The 23,854-nt window shown below is 34.3% G+C and overlaps 1 protein-coding gene and 1 long non-coding RNA gene across 3 annotated transcripts; one reads left to right on the top strand and one right to left on the bottom strand.

Annotated features, from left to right (window-relative positions):
* The first annotated feature begins 1,239 nt into the window (after positions 1–1,239).
* Positions 1,240–1,931, top strand: LOC127875063 (uncharacterized). The gene is made up of 3 exons (XR_008047246.1): positions 1,240–1,481; positions 1,588–1,663; positions 1,900–1,931. It is a non-coding gene; the product is annotated as an uncharacterized LOC127875063 (long non-coding RNA).
* On the bottom strand, positions 1,575–5,083 carry LOC127875057 (putative nuclease HARBI1). 2 transcript variants are annotated; one of them, XM_052419881.1, is made up of 4 exons: positions 4,701–5,083; positions 4,054–4,155; positions 3,087–3,319; positions 1,575–1,699 (listed from the first exon to the last, which is right to left on the bottom strand). In XM_052419881.1, the coding sequence occupies exons 1-4, from the start codon at positions 4,908–4,910 to the stop codon at positions 1,660–1,662; spliced, it is 585 nt and encodes a 194-aa protein (XP_052275841.1). In that variant the 5' UTR covers positions 4,911–5,083; the 3' UTR covers positions 1,575–1,659. The 2 variants fall into 2 exon arrangements, 1 of the variants encoding a protein (XP_052275841.1); XR_008047240.1 differs by lacking the exons at positions 1,575–1,699; positions 3,087–3,319; positions 4,701–5,083 and adding an exon at positions 4,415–4,693 and having other exon boundaries at positions 4,018–4,155.
* Between the last annotated feature and the right edge of the window lie 18,771 nt (positions 5,084–23,854).

Genomic DNA, 23,854 nt, shown 5'->3' with positions numbered 1-23,854 from the left:
TCAATCGCATTTATTAATTACTTCTGGAACAAGTTTACATTAATCTTATATACGATAGTAAATTGGAAATATTAATCATGCTTTGTTTTTTAAAATGTAAGATTGATTAGAATAATATTTGTTTTTGCATTTAAGCATTAGCATTAAAATATGCCCATGTAAAAAAAAACAATCAAAATTTAGTCCTAATGTTATAATTCATGATGCTGGGCCATCTATATAGGCTCTTAAGCGCTCAGCAGCGTTCACGGACATCACTTGACCCAGTTTCAAACATGGCCTTTGTTTTGTAATGATGTCCACGTTTCACCAAGACTTACCGTAATCATAAATGTGACGCTTTAATGATTTTTTTCAAATCTAACCTGGTGACATTGTATTAAGATGCATCTGATCCATTTTCAAAACTTGGCCTAAATATTTTTTAAAGATCAACACTATGACCAAGTTTCAATATTGATCAACAAATATAACCGCTTAAGTGTTAAGATATTTTACTGCACGCAATTAAACCATATTTGAAGTGGGCCAAAGTATTTCCAAACTAAAACCTCTAACCAAGTTCCATATAGATTGAGTCATACATGTGGCCTATAGAGTGATAGCAAGTTTTTCTAAGAATTGACCTCGGGACCATTTTATTCAACGCACGTAGCTAAAATTTGAACTCGAACTTGATATTGTCCAGATAAACATTCTGACCAAGTTTCATGAAAATTTATTCATAAATGTGGCCCTAGAGTTGCAAGATTATCCCATGGTTTAACAAGGTTCTAGTAATAAAGTTTTTTCGACGCACTTTATTCGGACTCGTATAAGGTCTAGGAGTGCGTTTCACTAACATAGCGTATATTTACGCAACTTTAGGTTTACGCACATAATTTACGCCGAACGTAAATTATTGCGTACGCCGTTTCACTAAAATGTGCGCAAAATTTACGCTGCGCGTTAGTGTTGTTTAGCCTGTCAGGTGCGCGCGGACGCTTGAGAAAGTCATCGTCTGCAACAGTATCTACTGTAAACAATGGACGCGAAAACGAAGGTAAAGAAAGCGAATTGGTCCAAAAACGAGTTTGAGACGCTCGTTTGCGAGTACGAGAAGTACAGTACAGTAAACAATGGACGCGAAAACGAAGGTAAAGAAAGCGAATTGGTCCAAAAACGAGTTTGAGACGCTCGTTTGCGAGTACGAGAAGTACAGTACAGTATTAAATCTGAATAGATGTATGAATTCTTCATTTTTAGAGCTTATAACTGGTGCTGGTGGTAAAAGTATAACATGTTATGAATTTTTGCTAGACTGAAATTGCATTTTTAGTGTCAACAGCACCAGCTTAATAAGCCGAACTGTGGATGAATGCAAGAAGAAGGTTAGCGACCTGAAGGTGAAGGCCCGTAAAAAAGAAAGAGCCAGGGTGCAGTATGAGCGGGGCACGGGTGGAGGACCCCCTTCAGAGGAATTGAGTCCTCTAGAAAAAAAGGTAATTTCCAAAGCGCTTATATATTCAGATTTATTTTTGTTATTTACTGAGTGTTAAATATAATTATTCTTTGTATGATAACCAGAAAATTACCTTTAAATTGTAGATGCTGGAACTCCTTCCTTTGGAATCGGTACATGGCCATGAAGATGGTTTTGATACCTTCAAGCCCAGTTCTTCAGGTATTCCATAATTCCATGAAATACCACAAGCACTGGCTGAGATTAAAGTTGTTTTGTATGCAATTGTATACATATAAAGATTAATGTTAATTGTTTAAAAGTGACATTTATATGTTATGCAATACAAATACATGGAAGTTGTTATTTATAATTGTGTTCGGTTTATGATCAATATATTGATTTATTTGCATGAGCACTGCATTTATGAAACTTAATTTATGAAATTTATATTATAGCATCAATGCATGGTCTGGGTAGCTCATCCAAGTCTGCAGTAATTGGTAAGTCATATGATATATATTAATATTAATTTTTATTAACCAATATGTTGATGACACTATTCGGTATTTCATATATTGTCTTGTTTTGCATATACAACAGCCTACGAATAATTTCAATAATTTATTTAAGTATATTTAATTTGCTGTCCAATACAAACTCTTATAATAAAAAGTATTGCATTATTATCATTTAATGCATACGCAAAATAGAAAAAGACATGAACACTTTAAAGCATGTCTTTCTGTTTTTATTTCCAGAATACAAGGTTGATGACAGCACGCCTGAGCTCAGTGGTAATTATTGTAGCTGTATATAAATAAGAAAAATCAAACTGGCAATATCAAAATATTCAAAAGCAAATTCGTTGAATTGATATCCCCCGCCTATATACTTCTGGACACCAAAGTGTTATATTTGACACTAAAAAAGCATTTTTTCAAGATACAAAGGGCCATAACTCTGTTTTTTAACATATGGTATACAATGCCATTTGGCGTGCATCATCCTCTTATGCATATATATACTCATACCAAGTTTCAATGAAATCCGCCAAAGCACTTCCAAGATATGGCTCCGGACACAAAAGTCCCTATAGTAAAAAGCATTTTTTCAAGATACAAAGGGCCATAACTCTCTTTTTAACAGATGGTGTACAATGCCATTTGGCTTGCATCATCCTCTTATGCATATATATACTCATACCAAGTTTCAATGAAATCCGCCAAAGCACTTCCAAGATATGGCTCCGGACACAAAAGTGTAGATAATTAATGACATTTCTAAGGAATTAGTACAAAGTGTGACCTCCACCATGGAGATATCGATGTAATTCTTTCCCATGACAGAGTGACTGCCATATTTGTGGCGTTCTGAGAAAACTGGGCATAATGCTTGTGCGTGAAGTGTCAGCCCAGATAAGCCTGTGCAGTCCCCACAGGCTAATCAGGGACGACACTTTTCGCCTAAACTAGATTTTCGATAAGATTATATGTCTCTTACATCATTTAAACAATAAATTCAATTAAAGCGTAAATTGTCGTCCGTGATTAGGGATGACAATTTACGCACAAGCATTATGCTTAGAAAACAACACATATAGCCCCCCTCTCCCTACCAATGGGGTACAACAAAATAAACAAACCTTAAGCTGCTATCCACAACAGCTTGAATGTTTACAGCATGGTATCCTTTTCGGCACACATACGTCTGAGGATTTTCAGATGGAGCTTGAATTGGGATCAGTGTTCCATCCACAGCGCCTATAACATTCGGGATTCCTGCTACACGATGGAACTTCTGTTTTGTTGCAGCAAGGTCATGCAAAGATATTGGGAAGGTGATGTTGTTCAGGTTTCGGTTAATGGCACTTATAACCTGAAAGTTATAGAATGTCTCATATTATAATCTTAAATATTACAATCGACTGGTTTTTATTTTTTGATGAAGAAGATGGCCTCCACAAAGAATGTGCTTATGTTATTCATATATGCAAATAATTCCTTTTTTTCAATTAATTCAATGAATTCATTAGAACATATATCAGTTAACACAATAGTAAATAGCAGTAATAAATAGTCGCTTCATGAATGTTAGGGCATCTAATTTATTAATAAAGCTTTGGAGTTTATGCAAATAAGATGCTGGAAACGGACATAATTTGTGCATTTTTTGCCTTAAGGGTACAAACGCCATAAAACCATTTTTATCAGCAAAACGTTCATTAACCATTATATCGCTGTATGTTGGAATATGTCAGTCTGGTTACTGGCATACTTAAGCTAAGTTCGTTTTAGCAATGATGCGTTTCAACCGCAGAAGAACTAAACAGCTTTTAATTGAAAATTGTTTAATTAATTTAGGAGAATGTTTTCACAATAAAGTTTTCTTAACCCTTTGAGCGCTGGAACCGGGATTTGAAGGCCTTTGCAAACAGTTTGGATCCAGATGAGACGCCACAAAACGTGGCGTCTCATCAGGATCCAAACTGTTTGCTATTCTGAAAGTATTCTTTGAAAAAAAAAATCGAAGAAAATGCTTATTTTAGAAATTTAGCAGACAACATTTTAGCAGACGACAAATTTCCCAGCATGCAAAGGGTTAAGACACACCTGTTGAATACACCGGCACACAGAGCTCCTGCTGACTCCATGCAGATCTCCAACCTCGCTATAAAAATCTCCTTTGGCAAGGTAGCGTAGTGTAACTAGGAGCTGAAAAAGAGACCCATGCAATCCAATAAAAAATATTAATTAAGTTTGTCTCTCAAAATGACTAATGTGATATATAACCTTTATTAAATTTCCTGAACAATAGTTTACCCACGTTTGTTCAGAAATAAGTATTAAATGGGACTACACAAACACAAGTTTGTTTGTAAATAATATTAATAAATAGCACAAACACACAAATGTCACTGTCAAAATCAGTTACTCTTAAAAAAAATTCAACTGAAGTTCTATAAACTCGTACCATAAGAAGCAGATGAATCAATGCATTTCGCGCATGTTCTACGGTATATTATGTTAAGACTTATATTTTTTAGATAGAGAAACAAACAAGAATAAAATTCCAAACTAAATTGTGGAGATGCCACATCAGCTTTTCGTTCACAACAATATGGCGTCCGTGTATTCAAGGGAAATAACAACGAAAACAGGTGTCGGTTATGTGGTACTAAATTGCACAAAAAAGGATTATAATATATAATTATTATGGTATTCATGTTCGAAAAGACAAACAAACAACGTACACCGACCTTTGTTCTGACGTTCAGTGAGTGACTCCTGTCACTCATAGGCTCGCAATCGGCACGAATTAACTCCTCGAGGTAAATAATACCCTCCGTCGACAGACGATACCTCTCAACGATTTGCTTTTCGCTCAGATAGCTTAAGGTGTCGATTCGTGCTCGGAATATTCGAGGACGAATCTCGCGTAATGCGAACGCTTCAGCAACGGCAGCCATGACACTTCCGGATTTACGCCAATTTTTCTGATTTACGCGAAGTACATATGTGACGTAAATGTACGCCAGAATTTACGCACAGCGTTAATTTACGCTGTTTAGTGAAACGCGTTTTTGAGAACAACATTTGCGTACGCAAATATTTACGGAAACTATTTGCGTACGCATCTTAGTGAAACGCACTCTAGATATTATCCAGATAAACCTTATAATCAAGTTTTATCACGATAGGATTACAACGCGGCCTCAACAGAGGTAAAGAAGTAAAACTTGACGCAGCATATCGCATACCAGACGACACCGGAAATATGGTGATCACGGGTACTCAGGTGAGATAAACCATTTTAATTCTACAAATTGTGTAACTATAAGCGTCTGTTTAACACTAAATACAGAAATTATTTTCACAGAAATTAATTTCTATTTGTCAAGAAACACATTTTGATAAAGTGTCAACAAGATTTATTCATAAATGTCATACTTGTGTTTGCGTGTTGATTGTTTTGGGAAGCAGGTAACCCACAATCAAACTTGGCTTAGATTATGTCAAGATAATCGAGATTTACAAAGATTGAATGCATAATGTGGCCTTAACCCTTTCAGTGCGGGAACCGAATTTTAAAGGCCTTTGCAAACAGTTTGGATCCAGATGAGACGCCACAGAACGTGGCGTCTCATCAGGATCCAAACTGTTTGCTATTCTGATAGTATTCTTTGAAAAAAAAATCGAAGAAAATGCTAATTTTAGAAATTCAGCAAACGACATTTTTGCAGACGACAAATTTCCCAGCATGCAAAGGGTTAAGATTTGTATTAGGACGCTATTCAAAGGACGCACAAAACTGGACAAAGAATGACCTCCCAAGCTAAGATGAGCTTAAAAGTAAATAGTGACACTGATATAAGGTTCTTCTTGTAGGAAGAATTAACCATTTAGTCTGTGTCGACACATCCAATCCACTAAACCATAAATAAACAAATGTTACTCTTCCGTGTGATAAGTCCAATTAAGTTCACAATTTCTTATATCGAATTCCCTTAGATTACACAACTGAATGGATGAACAGGTGGAAGTGGTTACCAGAGAAATATTCTTGTATAACACCTTGTATGATTGAAGAATATGTATTTACACGACCATCTGATATATTCATAAGCTATTCCACTTTAATTTGCCAAAACACGCTTATATACTCCGTTTGACGATTTTCTGAAAATGCCAGATCTACATATAATGGATTTCCCCGTGGAATACCATATCATAGTGACGTAGATGTTGGGTTTATTGGGAAATCATGTCTGGTGCGATACTATTGCGCGGATAAAATATGAAAATAGACTTGGGACTATCAAATGAAGTATGATGCATACACACAGATTAGAAGCAGGTTTTTGCAGTTGTGTTGACTTTAAATAGAACAATGAAAAGCAATATTATACTATATAAATTTCAACTAAATTATAAACAATAATAACTTGACTGCTTTTACTATCAACCAGTCTGCAATCGTCTTATTAATCAAATATTAGAACAAATGTACTTGTTTCGATCACATTGTCCTAAGAATAGAATAATATACACAAGACAATCAAAATCGTTCATATACGTACATAAATTTGCAATTTACCACGTGGCACCACACCCTCGTGTGGTCCAGAAGGGTAAGAATGTCACTAAGGATTATATCAATGCAATATTTATATAAAAAATCTCAAATAATGTGCAAAATGTTCTAATTTATCTTTTTTTCTTGTTATTATTGTTATTAAAAACTATTCCAAGTATTATAGTTTTGAAAGTGACATCATTAAATAATATTTTTTGAAAAATACGGAAATCTTCACGTCTCAGTAGTTCGCTATATTTAGGCCATTGTATGCCAACCTACTCTTGATGTGTTAAGTCAAAGTTCAGGAATACGTTCATATATAAATCTTTATTGTTTTCAAAATAAATATATGTTTAAAACATTTAAGTGCAACGCCCTACTAAATATCGCGTGATAACTTAACACATGATAACATATGTTATGCATACTATTGAAAACTGCCCAGGCATTCAGCAAGTCGCTAACGTCAGACTAGACAGTGCGTCAGTGAACAGGCAAGAGTTATATACTGCGTATCATGGCGGGTTATATACCAGGAAGCAAGCAAAAAACCTTCAGCATGTAGATTGTATATAAACATTTTGTAAAGTTACAAAAAAAACCCATAAATAACACAAAAGCACACCACTCGCTTTAAACCGTTGTAACAAAACCATCAAATGAATAATAATTTAATTTAATCAACAATAACTGAGCGAAAAATTAATCTACCCCAACTTTTCCGGTGTTTTAACTAGTACAACAGGTGTAAGCGCATATACTTATCAAAGCGCTGAAGGCACTGAAGATGTTCGCTATTGCATAATTTAACACGCAATTCATTTTTGAAAATCAATCGCAAGTTTGAAATGAACACACGCCATTCAACTTTATAAAGTGTGTGTCATAGCGCACGGGTCGAGTTTTGTGTGCACTTTTTATCATCCTTATTATTTCATAGAAATAACTAAGACAAAATAAAAGCAACATGCTTTTTGGAAGTTCTGAAAGCATAGAAAGTATGATGAAAATGGTAATGATAACTTAATATAAAGAAAATTTGCAGTCACCATCATATTAAAGGAATATTTTTTTTCTAATATCACATGACTATCACACCAAGAATATAAATTCATAATGAAAGTTCCGTGTACAAAACTTTGATTTTTTACACCATATACAAATTCAAAATATACAACAATCTTCGTATCTTGTATATGGAGGAATAAAAGTATATAAACATTGCTGTTTATGCTTTACTTATTACCCGAGCAGTTCACACGGTGTCAACAACGCTAACATAAAAATAGGTATAGAGAACTAATGCGCTTTTAGGCGTAGCTGTTTCAGTTTTCATCTTAGTGACTTTTACATAACGCCAACAGACACGCATGAATATTTTCGAATATTTAATAAGCTGATTCGAGATACAACCTCTGATTTTTTGCTACATCACTGCGTATGTGCTCAATTCAAAGGATGTAGCACTGTTCAGTGTAAGGAATTCCGGACTACTCTCTGTATGCTCAAACGACACAAATTGTGGCCCTGTTACAATTACGCGTTACAATCCATCTCGCAGAATTTCACTTTCGCCTCCAAGATGAGAAAACAATCATTAGCGAAATAGTATAGTGTCACGATAAGAGAAAATCGTTTAATTATCATACCACAATGTTTGCCGTACTTGGTCAGCACGTCTGGAAATCATTCCTTAATGTGTGGATAGGCTGCCATTATTAACAAGCTTGCTATTTTCAATTCAATTTTGTATCAAAAAGCATTGTTCTTAAATGTGGCATTTTCAACTCGCAATGAGATTTGTAATGACCCTCGTCATTCGAAAATGGGTCTTATTCCATATGCGCCCATCATATAAATTGCCCACTCAGCTATCCCTCCTTCTGGTAAGGAGAAACATAACATATTGAGTGATTTTAAAGCGAACAGCATCGCCTATGGCCTGACTGCGCAAAAGCACATGTTGGGTTTAACAAACGCTTGCCGAAACGCATAAGACCCATTTTCGCATGACGGCGCTATTGACGTGTGATTTAAATGTGTCGAAAGAAAACTGCGTTTAAATAAAATATAAACATACGATATATTTCGATAGTGAAGAAAGATACTCATAACAAGACATATGAGGACACATATGAAGTGCTCTACCGTAGTATATTTTTTATTTACTCACACTAATGTGTGGTTTGACAATGCTAACACACATTTCATGCGGTGAATATGCAGCTTACAAGTGAAAAAACACAACACAATAGTTTAACTTTTGTTTAATGGTATTTAATTATTTAGAAAAGTAAATTGCTAACTTTATTTCAAAGTCAGCGTATACGCCGACTACATTTTTAAAAGACATTTATTGTTATAAATATATTTAATATAATATATTAAGTTGTTTTCGGTTTTAGCGATTAAAAAGCATTTTCGAGGTTGCCTATAGTATGCCTGTAGTAATTGATGAACTCATATCCAACTGTCTATGTATTGAGAACTGTGAAAAAAACAAGCTTAACCTTCTACTAACCTTCTACTATTGAATTCGTATTATTATTATAAATTGTTTGTTATATTCGGGTTTAGCAATTATGAAACCTTCTACTATTGAATTCGTATTATTATTATAAATTGTTTGCTATATTCGGGTTTAGCAATTATGAAACTTTTTTTTGTCTATCGTATCGCTGAAGTTATTGTTGAACTTATGTTCAACGTTTTATAAATTGAGAATATAAATAATCGTCAACTTTTTCCCGAATCTCTCAATTTACGACCTGTACTACGTCATTGAGTTGTATGCGAGAGCGTAACCTATTGCGTTGTTATAACCCGTAAACTTTCCTTTGTTTAGCGACAGGCGCATCTATTAATTGCCTCATATCATGAATGCCAAAACAACCGGGAAAAAGAACCACGTGACCAAATAGGACGCAAAACGCAAATACCATGCGACTACGACTTTTATTATGTAAGAACGCTCCGCAAATCCTTTGAAGTCGGAGCCTTGTGATTGCTATTACGTAAATAATTCACCTCTAACTGAAGTAAGCAAAGGAAACGCAGCACCTAATTGACCCATTCCTTCTATGTGCGAAGGCAGATTGAATTTTACTAATGTATGGTTTGCCTATTATAACACACATTATAATGCGATAAATATGCGACTAACAAGTAAAAAACACTATAATTAAACTTTTGTTTTGAATTAAGTTATTTAGAAAACAAAATTCAAAACCTTATTTCAAAACAGCAAGACTACATTTTTTAGAAAATAGTATTGTTATATTTAAATGTTTTTTAACAGTTTCAGCGATAATGAAACATTTGTGTATGTTGTCTATCGTATCCCTGTAATAATTGTTGAACTCGTGGTCAACGTATTATTAATTGAGGCCTGTGAATATAAACAAGCGTAACCTTATACTACTTTGTTATTCTCACACGGACTCCCCTTTGTTTATCGCCAGCCTCAGATTTATAAATGAGCTGAGCGAAAATACTACGTCACGCACACGCAGCAGAAAGTGAACTATTTTAATCATTCATAAACAATCTCCTCCGCGACACGTACAATACGATCATTGTTTATTGATTCCTTTCTATAAAACACCGTTCGAATATATTGAATGTAACACGATATTAATATAATGTTTCCATTTGTGAATACACATAATTGGAGAACTCAAACCTCTTGCATAAGTTATACAACTCTTTCTTGCGCGGATACGCAAGCGGGTATTGGGTTAATCATACCTAGGCCGTATCGACCTGAATTTCACACTAAGCACTTTAGACGGGTGCTAAAGCGCCCATCTAAAAATGGGTCAATTGAGAGTGAACGACGTCTGAAATCTGTGTGCATTCGTCTAGATTTATTTGAAAGATTGAGTTTAAGACGATTGGGCTTTCGTGAAGCTATAGCTATATAGTATACTCACCGTAACATATCCAAACTAATCCACCATTATATTAATGACTTTGTGACAGAGCACATTACAAACCGTATATCGTATGGAGGTTGTCGTGCATTATCGGACAATTCCGGGTTTTAGAGAAAGTTTTATTTCTTTTATACTACGCTGAAAACCAATCAATTATCTGCGCGGAGGTTGCACGTTACAGTGTGTAAAGAAATGACAATGAACACTTAAAAAATAACGCATGAACTTAGAGGCAATTCATAAGAATGTGTTTACATTGTATAGCAAATGTGTTTTTGTGCAAAGTTATCTATCAATGAAGGGTGTAAACATGTTCACAGCGTTGAAATTGTGGCTATTGCTATAAGGAACACTGATTGTTGAGGTGTTAACTTTATTTGTCGAAATACTTTACAAAATTTGCGTTGATCGTGAGCGTTATAGAGACTTTAACAACATCAACATGATATTAGTGAGATTACCTAGATTATGTCGACCAAATATTTTTTCGGGAAAAGCCTGAGACATTTACGTCGATACTTTAAAGGGGCCTTTTCACAGATTTTGGCATGGTCTGAAGTTATTCATTAAATGCGTTCTATTGATAAATGTAAACATTTGATCGTAAAAGCTGCAGTAAAAAATAAAGAATAAAATTTAAAAAAAGGAAAAAAAACTTTGCATGGAGCAGGTTTCGAACGATTTTAAAACCTAAAAATCGTCAAAAGATGCATATAATGGCTATATTAGACCATGGTAAATGTTCAGTAATACTGTTTCCTCACAAATATCATAACTAAAACGAAAATGTGCGAATCTGAAACAACTTTTTTTCAATTTTGTCAATTTACCAAAACGTGAAAAGATCCCTTTAACTTAATGTCGAAATGGCGAGTAAAATTCAGAGGAAAACACCTACAAAACTATGGCGACATACCATCTTATTTCACAGTAAGTCGATATAAAGTTAAACTTATCCGGCATAACCATATTATTAGGGGTGTACCATATTCTATAACGGCATGATATTTAAAGGTGTAATGGCGTATAAAGTAACTCATCGTGTCGACTTAAACTATGATTTAGACTGTTATGCCAACATGCGGGATCTTTTGGGACGCCTGAAGCTTTTTTTGACCTTTGACATTGAAGGATGACCTTGACCTTTCATCACTCAAAATATGCAGCTCCATGAGATACACATGCATATCAAATATGAAGTTGCTATGTTCAATATTTAAAAAGTTATTGCAAAACTTTTCTGTACATTACAGTTTTGGGACGTAATTTGTTTACCTTTGACCTTGAAGGATGACCTTGACCTTTCACCACTCAAAATGTGCAGCTCCATGAGATACACATGTATGCCAAATATCAAGTTGATATGTTCAATATTTCAAAAGTTATTGCAAAACTTTACTGTACAGTAAAGTTTTGGGACAGAATGACAGACGGAAAGACAGGCCAAAAACAATATACCCCCGATCTATCGATCCGGAGGAAAACAATATACCCCCGATCTATCGATTCGGGGGCATAAAAACCTACAAAACTATGACGACATACCATGTTATTTCACAGTAAGTCGATATAAACTTATGGGTGTACCATATTCTATGACGGCATGATATGTAAAAGGTGTAATGGCGTAAAAAATAACTCATTGTGTCGACTAAAACTATGATTTAGACTGTTATGCCAACATGCGGGATCTTTTGGGACGCCTGAAGCGATTTGGAATACCTGACGCGAGCTTAGAAGATGCATATCAGGGTATTTAAAAAAATGCAAACTTAAATATTAACCGTTTATGTGAAAACAATGAAATTAAACGCGTTTTGCCTCAACGATACGGGATACATGTTTGTTAGTTTTACTTTGTTATGACACATTTTGACGACCAACTTTAAACAAGGTCTGTAGTTGGTGAATATATCATAATCGCGAAAAGTGAACTTGTAGTAGATAGAGAGATTTGTGCAAATGCAATACACGATATGATTGCAGTCGGAGAGAAAATTATATGCATGTATTTTATTTCTCTAATACTTATGTTAATCCATATTATTTAAGACGTATGTATTGAGTAAATAAATTCTAAGTTCGCGTTAATAGGTTATTCGTTTGTTCCTTACATTGCCTGCTAATTTAAAGTTATGTTAATGCGTTCAATCATACCGAATTCATACCGACCCTACTGAATCGTATATCAAGTGCAGACTACACTTTAAAGTGTATGCAGAAACATCGTGGGAAGAAATGACGTAGCACGGATTACAGTTATTTAAATATGAAAAAAACGTAAGAAACTAGCATCAAGACATATACGTAAAGAAAAGTGTTATGAAGTAGCAGTTATAACACATTTTTATTTTATGCTTTCCGGTGGTTTATAGAGAAATATCAGTGAATTAAAACTGATAATTTCCGTGTTAAAACAGTAAAAATGATTAGTGAAAATTTTCGATAATTTTCACTTTTTTTAACGGCACTATTTTTTTTACCCCATTGTGACCCCCAATGAGTGGCTGCGCCACTCGTAAAAATATAATTTTCGATGATCACTAGTGAATTAAAATCGATATTCCACCCATTCCAACAAATATCCTCTATATCTATGCAGACTTTATAAAAAGTGCGAGAAACATATGCTGCACAATTTTTTTTGGTTCACGTGTCTTTATCTGATTTGAAGGATTCTGGAATATTCTACATTTTACCCCATGTTGTCCATGAATGGGGAATGGTATATCAGTTCTCCTCTATTTTCTTTATATTTATTACATATGCTTCAACGAAATATGCACTTGTTAGCGCAACCAATCCTCTTGAAATAATGTGAATTGATTCAGTTGGTCGACAATTTTTTGGTAGAGCATTTTTATGATGCTACTGTAAATAACGTGAATAAGAAAACACTTATATTGCAGCACATAACATTGTATAAATAAAACTATTATATTGAAGTACACATATTAACTTTATTAAAGATGGATAGGCATTTCGTGTCAAACCTTTCAACACCTATGAAAGACCTGTTTGTCATTTGAAAGTCAGGTCCCCAATTGTGCTTAAAAGAAAGTCAGTTTCAGAAATGGGGATGAAATCAATATATTTCGGCAATAGACTAATTTATAGAGACAAAACCGCGTCGGGAAAATAAATAGATCGTGATATTTTTTATATATATTGTACAATACACCTGCGCAAATACTATGTATGATGAGAGAAAATTATATAAGTGCATCAAACTACTCGAAGGTCACGTAAGTAATAAACAAAGTTGTGGAGGGTTTTGCTTTACTAACTTGTTTATTCCGACCTATACGATGTTGAAACAAAAAAAAAACGAGGAAAGCTAAAACACCGTAGAGCCAAAAGGGAGTAATCTTTTTTTTTAAAAGAAAATATCAATATAAAGTTGTTTACTGAGTGGAAATACAAGTTACTGCCAAGCGAAAATCTTCAAAACGATTCCCATTTTGGAAGTCAGTTCCAACTAACCTCACTTAAACCCAGTCAGCTCCCGTAATGGCATGCTCCTCCCATGATTAAATGCTCGTGCATCATCGGATATTTCCAAGTTTTAAGAGGCGATTTAATGCCCTTTACGATTAATTGGTACAATGCATGCAAGGGGACATAACGTTGGTTTATATCGTTTTGTTTTCAAAACATAAATTATCTCGGGAAAAGTATGTTTTGATTTTTTACACATATGTCTAGGTGCTGTAAACGCTCAGAACAATATTTATTTTTCTTATAATACACAGTTTTCCTCTTGGACACTTACCGGTAGAGAGAACATCAGCAGTAGTAATAAAATCATGACATGTGAGCCCCGCTCTTTGAAAAGGGGGTTTAAGGGGGCCTATTCACGTTTTGGTAAATTGACAAAATTAAAAAATGTTGTTTCAGATTCGCAAATTTTCGTTTTAGCTATGATATTTGTGAGGAAATAGTAATAGTGAACATTTACCATGCACTAAATAGCCATTACATGCATCTTTTGACGGATTGAAATCCTGAAAATAATAAAGCGTTTCAACGCGAAACGATTGAATAATTTGGAAAGTTCTGTTGTTGTTGTTGTTGTTGTTATATTTTGTGAAACTACTAGGATTGCTTATATAAGTAAAAATACATCCCGTCATTGCATACTCATTGCATGAATACGGATGGTCGAGTTGTCTAAGCGGGAGACCTTTTACTCCATTACGCCAGGTGTCAGTGGTTCGAGCCCAGTTGAGGGTTACTTTTTTTTTCTTTTCTTAATTGATTTTTAAGTTAAATGTTTTAATTGATCAATATAAAGCATTTAATGACAAGCTTCAATACATGCCAAATTCTGTGAAAAGGTCCCTTTAATGCATGTGCGTAAAATGACGTTCCAGATAACATGTGCAGTCCGAACAGGATAATCAAAGAAGACACTTTCCGCCTAAACAGGATTTTTACAATAAGAACATTTCTTTAAACGGAAAATATCATAAAAGCGAGACGCCTCTGTTGAAACAATTTTTTTGGTATTGTGTACATTGTTCTGAACGATTTCATCATTGATTAAAAGTGGGTATGCACGATTTTGTCAAATATTTATGAATTTATATAAAATGCGTAAAGAATTTATTATACATATATTTCAATATAAATTAAAATAAAAGTTACGAAGAACATGTGTCGAAAAAAGTGAAATAAGCCAGATATTTAATTCTACAATAGAAAATGTCTGTACAGTCGAATTCGCCAGTGTGAATATCATGCATGTACGATGTGAATCTAAATTTAGATTTACGTATCATTTTAATTTCCTGCAACGATATCTATTCATACGACACACGAACACTTACTCCTATCATAATAAAAAGACGAATGATCCGGTTATTGTAGGAAAATATGTACGAAATATCTTCTTCACAATCGGCTCGGGCGCTAATTTGTCTTTGCTGCATTTTGTGAAATTCGTCTTTCATGTATACTTTTTATTTCCTATTTTGTGTCATTATAACATATTGTTATCAATATATTACAATTTAACACATATCAAAATCGTGCATACGCACTTTAATAAATGCATATATTGGGGGAAGGCGATTTAAGTCGATATGCGCTTTTAAAAGATAATGCAGTATCTGATATAGCCATGGCATATAACTGTAATCCAACACATGAAATCGCAAAACTGAGTTATTTCTCTTGGTTTTGAAGATGAATATACATATCAATTTATCTTGCATACAATGATTTTCACAAGTATAAATCAGGTGCACGCTATTGTAACCTTAAGTGTTATTATGGGAATCTAACAGTTAATAGGTGTCTATCGCAACCGTTGTTTATTTTTGGTGTTTTCACTTCATATACACGTATATTTGTTAATGCAGCAGCATTAATATACTAAATCAATAACCCGGGAGGGAAAATTAATGCATTTGAATATCAACCGTACTTTCGGTTTGACAACTGACGACAGAAATGATTCGATTTACTATGTGAGTTTAAATTCGGTTTTAGTGCAGATTCGTTCATACGACACAAAGACACTATTTTGTTTTACGGATCATTTCGGCTTAGAGAACTTGGTGAGTCATGTGAAATATCGAATATAATATATATTTTTTATAAACAACTGGTAGCAAGATGAGTTGCAGATAATTGGTCAGCAACCACATTTTAACTAACTCTTTTGACCTGTTAATTCTTTTCAGCTCAATTCAACAGTGAAAAATACCCATAATATCACTTTAAGCATTATTTTTCATTTTCGTGTCGTTGTCGTGTCGTTGTCCTTAAAATTACGTGACTCAAGTGTCACACTTCTCTTATGAAGAAAAAGTTCATTTGTATTCAGATTTCGATCGTGGGAAGTGACAACATAATAATTTACACTTTTATATAAAAACGTTGATGAAACCGTTGACTTTCTTAATCAAAATTCGAAATGTCCACCTGCCAAAATTATGTCACGTTCACATGTTCTTTGTAAATAAAAATATATACTTTAACAAATAATTTGTTTGAAGGCTTAAATGACTGTAACGTACCTCGATTTATGTTTTATTCGTGCATAGTTAAATGAGCAGCATTATACAAAGTGATAATCGGGTAAAACATAACAAGATATGCTAAAACTAGCTTAACAATCAAGACTGGATGCTTTGGGTTAACATGGGAATGTGATATCATGTACAAGGCACATTTAAACATGTACATGGGGATTAATGATAATTTTGATGCTTTGATTTAATAGTTACACTAAAGTTCATTAGATGTATCAACTATAGTTTGATGAACTGCTTCAGATAATTTTATTCGTTTGCTCTGAATCTGACAACAAATTCGCAAAACTGACAATGCAGGTACGAATGCTCTATGTTTTGGTAAAAGCCTGTACTCAAACATTGATTTCTTCATGCGTTCATACTAAAGCCTCTCAATAACACGTGTGCCTGCCATATAAGTTGTTTGATACTCATCTGTTTTATCCAGCGTTAGAATGAAGGATGTGTACTTTGCTTCTAGCAAAAGGAACTCGTCATTTTCGGCACGAACTGCAATAACTTGGCCTAGTTCTACTAAGTTTGTAATACTTGATAAATCCGATATGTCGGTTTCAATAACCCCTGTTTCTTCACCACTTGATGCACTCACCACTCTAGTATTTTCTGGCATCCCAGTATAAGTCCGATGCTCACAGTTCTTAAAATCACCGTGAAAGCATGCGTCGTAGGAGTAACATGATAACACGCTACTGGTAACCGTATTTGGTATAAGTTATAGCAATTTCCTAAGAAACCGTCCGTATTTATAAAGCGTTTAAGGTAAGCACATATGCGTTTTTCAAAACCGACGTCATTTTATTAACGTGCAACTGGTCATATAATATAAATATATATTTATTAAAATACACAGTTATCATTGAACACAGCAGGTTGAACGATTCAAGTCAGGATTGAAAACAGACAGTAGGGCTTCGTCTAATGCTTGGCGCATGCGAGTTTTCATTGTAGAAGATGACTCCACGTAACATTTCCCGCCAAGTCGTCTGCAGGCCGCAGAGGCTACGCGACTACTTACAGGCTTTTGACCTTTTATCTGCAACTGCTGAAGAACGTCTGGGTCTTGTCGTAAATCGACATGAGTTCCGAGAATAATGAAAGGTGTGACTCCCAGGGCTTTTCTCAATTCCGGGATCCATTTGGTCTGGACGTTTTTAAACGAGTCTGGATTTATTACGGAGAAACATATTATTATGACGTCAGTTCCAGGAAACCTTTGTCGTCTGTCTTCAATATCCGGCTGGAATTGTAAAGGAATGGAGACGACATGACTAAGTCGTTTAATTAATACACTACAGCATTAAATGTCGCCGGAAAAAAAACATTACTGTAACATACAAACAATTGACAGCATTACAAAGCATATACAAATAAACAGTTCGGTGTAAAAACACCAACAACACAAGACACGTACACTTTTGATGAACAATAATTGATATATTGTTTAATCTCTGCCAAAACTACAAATGCTCTTTAGTAAAACATGTACATGTTATTCGTTTTTTTTTCTTCGAATGGCTTACATAGCTCCAACAGAAAGTCGAAAATTGTACTACGGCTCTCCCAATTGAATGAAGCTTGTTTTAAAAATAAGCAGTTCGAAAGTTTACTTGAGAACATTGTCTTTGTTAAAACTTACTTCATTAATATTTACATAGTTCATCCTTTTATAAATTGTAGACCACTGTATTGCAAAAAAAGTAAAAGAAATCTTTTAATTTACTAATTGTTTTTTTTCTTGCCTGGTGGGTTAGTTTTATAAATTTTAAGTGTATGCTTTACCTTTAATAAAAAATGTTTGGTTAAAAAAATGTATACGCTGTTACGCTGACCCTTATTTCATTTTTGCTAAATCAAAATACGGATTGGATATAGAAACAAAAACAAAACATCACCAATATTACGCAGTGAATATAATAAGTACATAAATAATAAGTGTTTTGACGGCGCTTGTTTAACATACGAACGCCTAAATGACGTCACAGGTCAATGAATCCTACGTTGATAGTTCATTCCCGTGATTACTCACAATTTGCAAGGTTAGAATATAGAGGACCGCTTTCATAAAAAGATGTTGTTGCATTGCTATATGAGAATCGAAGGACATTTGAGATTTAAATTTTCGGTCGCGTATAGTTTTTTGTATCAATAAAACGTTTTCTTTTTAGCTTTTATGGCATAACATAAACGTAAATAACGGCGTGTTTTGCCAATATTGGAGTAGCATACAATACACAGTCCATAGTTTGATTCTATTCCGGAGCAGCGTCCAGTTTCGACTCTTATCCTGTTGTTTATTGTACAAATGAGTATCGTAATTTCAAGAAATTATCAGGTGTTGTAACCATTAAAGATTCGAATCAAAACATTTCTTTTCACAATCTATAATATCTGAATTTTTAACATGACCTGCGCTCTAGAAGTGAAATAACGTAATGCTCAATTTTCTTTGTTACACGGGTGTTATTACACTAGTTATATAACTGTGAAATGACGTCATTTTTTGACAAAATGACGTCATTATTCCAGCGAATTTCTTCAGTTAAACTTTTTCACAATGTGAATAAGCGGTGAAAAGAGCATAAAATAAAAATAAAATGTGTTGGTCATGTTATGAATAGAATCTTAGATTCGTGGTCATTTTGTATTGAATTTATTAGTCTCTATAACGCTCACGATCAACGCAACTTTTGTAAAGTATTTTGACAAATAAAGTTAACACCTCAACAATCAGTGTTCCTTATAGCAATAGCCACAATTTCAACGCTGGATGTGGTATGATTACTTAGATTTTTGTAGATACAAAATGCTCGTTTTTATTTATTTGTGGCCACAATTAATTCCCGCGAATATATCTATTCATACGACACACGAACACCATTTTAGTGTTCATGTGTCGTATGAATAAATATGCAACACAATAATAAAAACGAGCATTTTGTATCTACAAACATCTATTTTACCAGACCACATCTGACGTTGAAATTTCGGCAATTGTCATAAGGAACATTGATTTTTAATTGGTTAAGTTTATTTTACGAACAATTGTACGAAATTTTCGTAAACTTTATTTTACGAAATACTTTACTACGAAATTTTCGTTAATTTTGAGCGTATTGGTGGCTTTAATACCCATATATGTTATATTGCCGGGCTGAGAATCGAACCCGATGGTCTCCTATGTGTGAGCCAATCACTGTACCAACTGAACTACCCGGTCTGGCGTACAGTAACACTATGCGCTACCATGCACGAATACTGACAGAGAAGGACTTACGTGTTCCGTGGTATCCAGTAGATCAAGTCTGTAGTCATGTTTTCCGACCTTTAGAACTCCTGTAAACATTTAAATAAATGTGCATGATATGTGATGCAAGGGCGTATCGACGGAAAGTCGATAGTAATATATATTTATAGCATAATGGTATTACTGATAATAAAAATTGAGGATTTCCCCCCCCCCCCCCCCCCCCCCCAACACACACACACATTTCTTGAATTTTTTAAGTAATATAACCTATAAAACCTGCATTTTCTATGTGGTGTGTAACCCATAGACATAAATACGTTCAAGCAAAAGCGTATTAATTTGCTATTACCATATTAATCAAAATTATTATAAGGATCTGAATGATTGCCACTGGCATTCGCGGTTTCCAAATTTTAAATAAATAAATGAATAAAAGATATTTATACAGCATCATGATGTTTCATAATATCCACTAATCACGTATTTAAGCTGTTGATAAAAAATCAAGTATTTCCTTTAAATCCAGTTGGAACTGACGTCCTTAAGTAAGTCAGTATCGGTTCGACCTGAGAAATTTGATATGTGTTTCGTCATCCGCATTTAGCTTGTCATTATTTATGTTTCCGGTAACAAACGTGAAAATGAAATAACATAGATGAAGCTTATACGGAGACCGGAAGTCTGCATATTTTATCTCGTAGGTTTCAATAGACACAAAGGTATCCGGTTACTTTTGTGAATATATCAGCATAAACTATGATGTACGAACGAAGTGGCACAATTTAATTTATGTTTTATGGGATGAATTAAAAGACTGGATGAACAATTCAGTAACTATCCGTTTAAGATTGGTGACCCTTAAGTTCTATATTATAATATCTAAAGTGTATCTTTTTGATATAAGCTTTATGGGATGAATTAAAAGACTGGATGAACAATTCAGTAACTATCCGTTTAAGATTGGTGACCCTTAAGTTCTATATTATAATATCTAAAGTGTATCTTTTTGATATAAGCTTTCAATCAGAAATGCATATACACATACACACATGTATCCTGTTTATATATCATAAAAGTACCATCATATACCATCATACACCAAAATTGTATAGCATGTAATAGACTAGAACAAAGGTACAAATGGGTTGATAATATTGTGTACGCATTAAAGTGAATGTTTTTCTTTTTCACGAAACTATACAGCTGATGCCCGATGTGGTTAGTGCTGGTTCTCCGAGACAAAATATATGTCGTTTTCTTGAAATAAGCTTTGCACATTAATAATAGAAGTACTTGACAGTCTGTCTGTTTAAGCGTCTGATTGAATACATTCCTTCCTGTCGTCCGTCCGTTGGCCCGCCCTTCTTCTAAAACGAATTTTAATTGCTGATAAGCGTTTTCTATACGATTATCTACATTGTTGATAGTTCATTGCATTTTATTTAATGTGAAAGAGAGAAATGATTAGTCAATAAAGAAAAGACTGTATAGATTATTTACATCTTATGTGCGTCGCAAGTGTGTATGCCTTCTGTCTTACACACGCGTCTCAGTGAAATTGCGTAGTTTAAGAGAGCGAACAAAAAATCGCCCTTTACTACGCGACAACAATATTTTCAACCTGATGCTTCACAACGGAAGAGTCCAGTGGTAAGAAAGCATTTGGGCCGTGCTCTGTGAAAAAGGGGTTTAATGCATGTGCGTAAAGTGTCGTCCCAGATTAGCCTGTGCAGTTCGCAATCAGGGACGACACTTTCCGCCTAAACTGGATTTTTGCAAAGTAGAGACTTTTTGTTAACGAAAATTACCATAAAAGTTGAAGGTGTTTGCCGGATTAGCCTGTGTGGACTGCACAAGCTAATCTGGCACGACACTTTACGCACACGCATTAAGCCTCCTTTTCACCCTGATTCCCATGTAATATAACTATTACGAATATGTTTATCTTAAATATGTGTAATATACTGTTAAGCGTTTTCATTGGCTTAGTTTTCGTTTATTGACCGAAAGCATTTTGTTATTTTGATGAAATGACGTTGCAACGTCAAATGACGTCACGAAAAGTAATCAACATTCGGGATTTATCATTATGTTTGCGTAAATATTTATTTAATTTGCTCATTTAAATGCATGCGATAAAAAAGATCTGACACTCGTTGTCATAGCGTACCATATTTTATTAAACTCGTCCAGGAAATTCGTTAGTAAGCACGCCAAAGGCTCGCTTACTAACACAATTCTTGAACTCGTTTCATAAAATATGGTATGATATGACAACTCATGCCAGATCCTATATATATATATATATATATATATATATATATATATATATAGAATAATTGAACAATGACCGTTAACAATTTGCCCAAAATACTTAGCAGAAATATATGTTGACAGATAAGCATGTTGATTTCTAGTCCATACAATTTTACCTGCGGATACCAAGCTATTGTTTTGTAGATACAGAATCAAATATTGTATATAACGACATTGTTACATGAGTGGAAGATTTCATACACAAGTCGATTTAAGTGAAGTAAGAAATAGCGGAATTACACAATGTTGGTATATCAAACACGCCATAGTTCTCTTAATAATTGAAAATGCAACAAATTATAGTCATGTTAAATTTATAGCGCATTTTAACGATAATCAAACAACGTTACCAAAGTAAAACATCGACTAAAAAATTATGAAATGCAACTATATATATATATATATATATATATATATAGGGTTATTGAAAACTATAGATTAAAATGTTAAAGAATCAAATGGATATGGCTAGTTTCTTGCTTTAACATTAGATTTCTAGGCCGAGATATACACGAATGAATAGTTAAAGAAAAGGTTACCTGCATAATTATCGAATACTTTAAGCCCGTGACACGACGCGAATCGGTTTGTAGCGTAGTGTAGCAGCATCGTCGTCTTGCCAACGCCGGCATCACCGACCACCAGGCACTGAATCCGATTTTCCCGTGGTACCTGCATCATTAATCCATCAGCCGGGAACAAGGCACAGCATATGGATGCACTGGCTAGCTGTCTTTTTTATTTTGAATGCTTGTATAATTAGGTTGAACTTGTGTTGTCGTTTTCGGTCAACGTTTCGTTAATTGTCATCGATACGTCTATTTACTATGACGTTAGTTGCAACGTTAGTTGTTGCCAATACGCCGAGCAATTCTCAAAATTGTTTATCGTTAATCTCGGAATCGATAGAGTAACGAAATATTTGACGGTGGCATTATCTTAGGTGACGTAGATTCACCGGCCACATCAAGCACGTCCTCATAAACGATAGTGAAACGTTTGTCGGGATACGTTTTCTCCCTCGGCCCCTTCTTGCATTCTATAAATCGTTCGTACTATATGTAAACTCCCTCTAATGGCAAAAACATACAGACATTAAGTAAGTCGGCATATACATTTGGTAGATATGCCTAGTCATATGCGCGGATAGTTTCAATAATAGATTGCCGCACTATATAGTGACTGACTTATGATAATGCGTTTACAAATCTTATACACGTTTCCGGTTTGAGAAGGTAGTTATGCAGTCAATGAAGCAAATCAAGACGTATCTCGAGAAGAAGCTCGTTCGTTGGCTTAAATTACAACACATCCGAAAACGGCTAAGTATCATGTTAAACAACACTTTTCTCCACCTTCCGTAATTTTAATTTTCGGCTTTGAAGGTGTTCGTATTAAGTTTCCCATAACTTTATTAACGTGCGTTCGCTTGGTATACAAATAAGTCAGGTCATTAGCTTTAAACATGACTATTTTAATAAGAAAAAAGAAAGACATTTTGTATAGTTTAATGAAAATCGGACTTGATGTAATTCCTTATACAAAATAAAATTGGTTTGAAAGGGTTATGTATTTGTTCGTTAAGTTTTCACCGTAAAACTACATCAACTATACACTTTGAATATGTTATTATATTTAAACAGCGGGAAACACGTGATGCGTCCATATACAAATACATCACTATATATTATGTTTATGCTGTAAACATAAAAATGGAAAGATGCCGAACAGCATTATTTTATCATTATTCAAATTCAAAATGAGCTATTAATTTATATTTCGTTATATTGTAATT

This window comes from Dreissena polymorpha, chromosome 3, assembly GCF_020536995.1.
Source record: "Dreissena polymorpha isolate Duluth1 chromosome 3, UMN_Dpol_1.0, whole genome shotgun sequence".
Lineage (NCBI taxonomy): Eukaryota > Metazoa > Mollusca > Bivalvia > Myida > Dreissenidae > Dreissena > Dreissena polymorpha.
The sequence above is the reverse complement of the archived record's forward strand: the minus strand, read 5'-3'. Positions and strand labels throughout refer to the sequence as shown.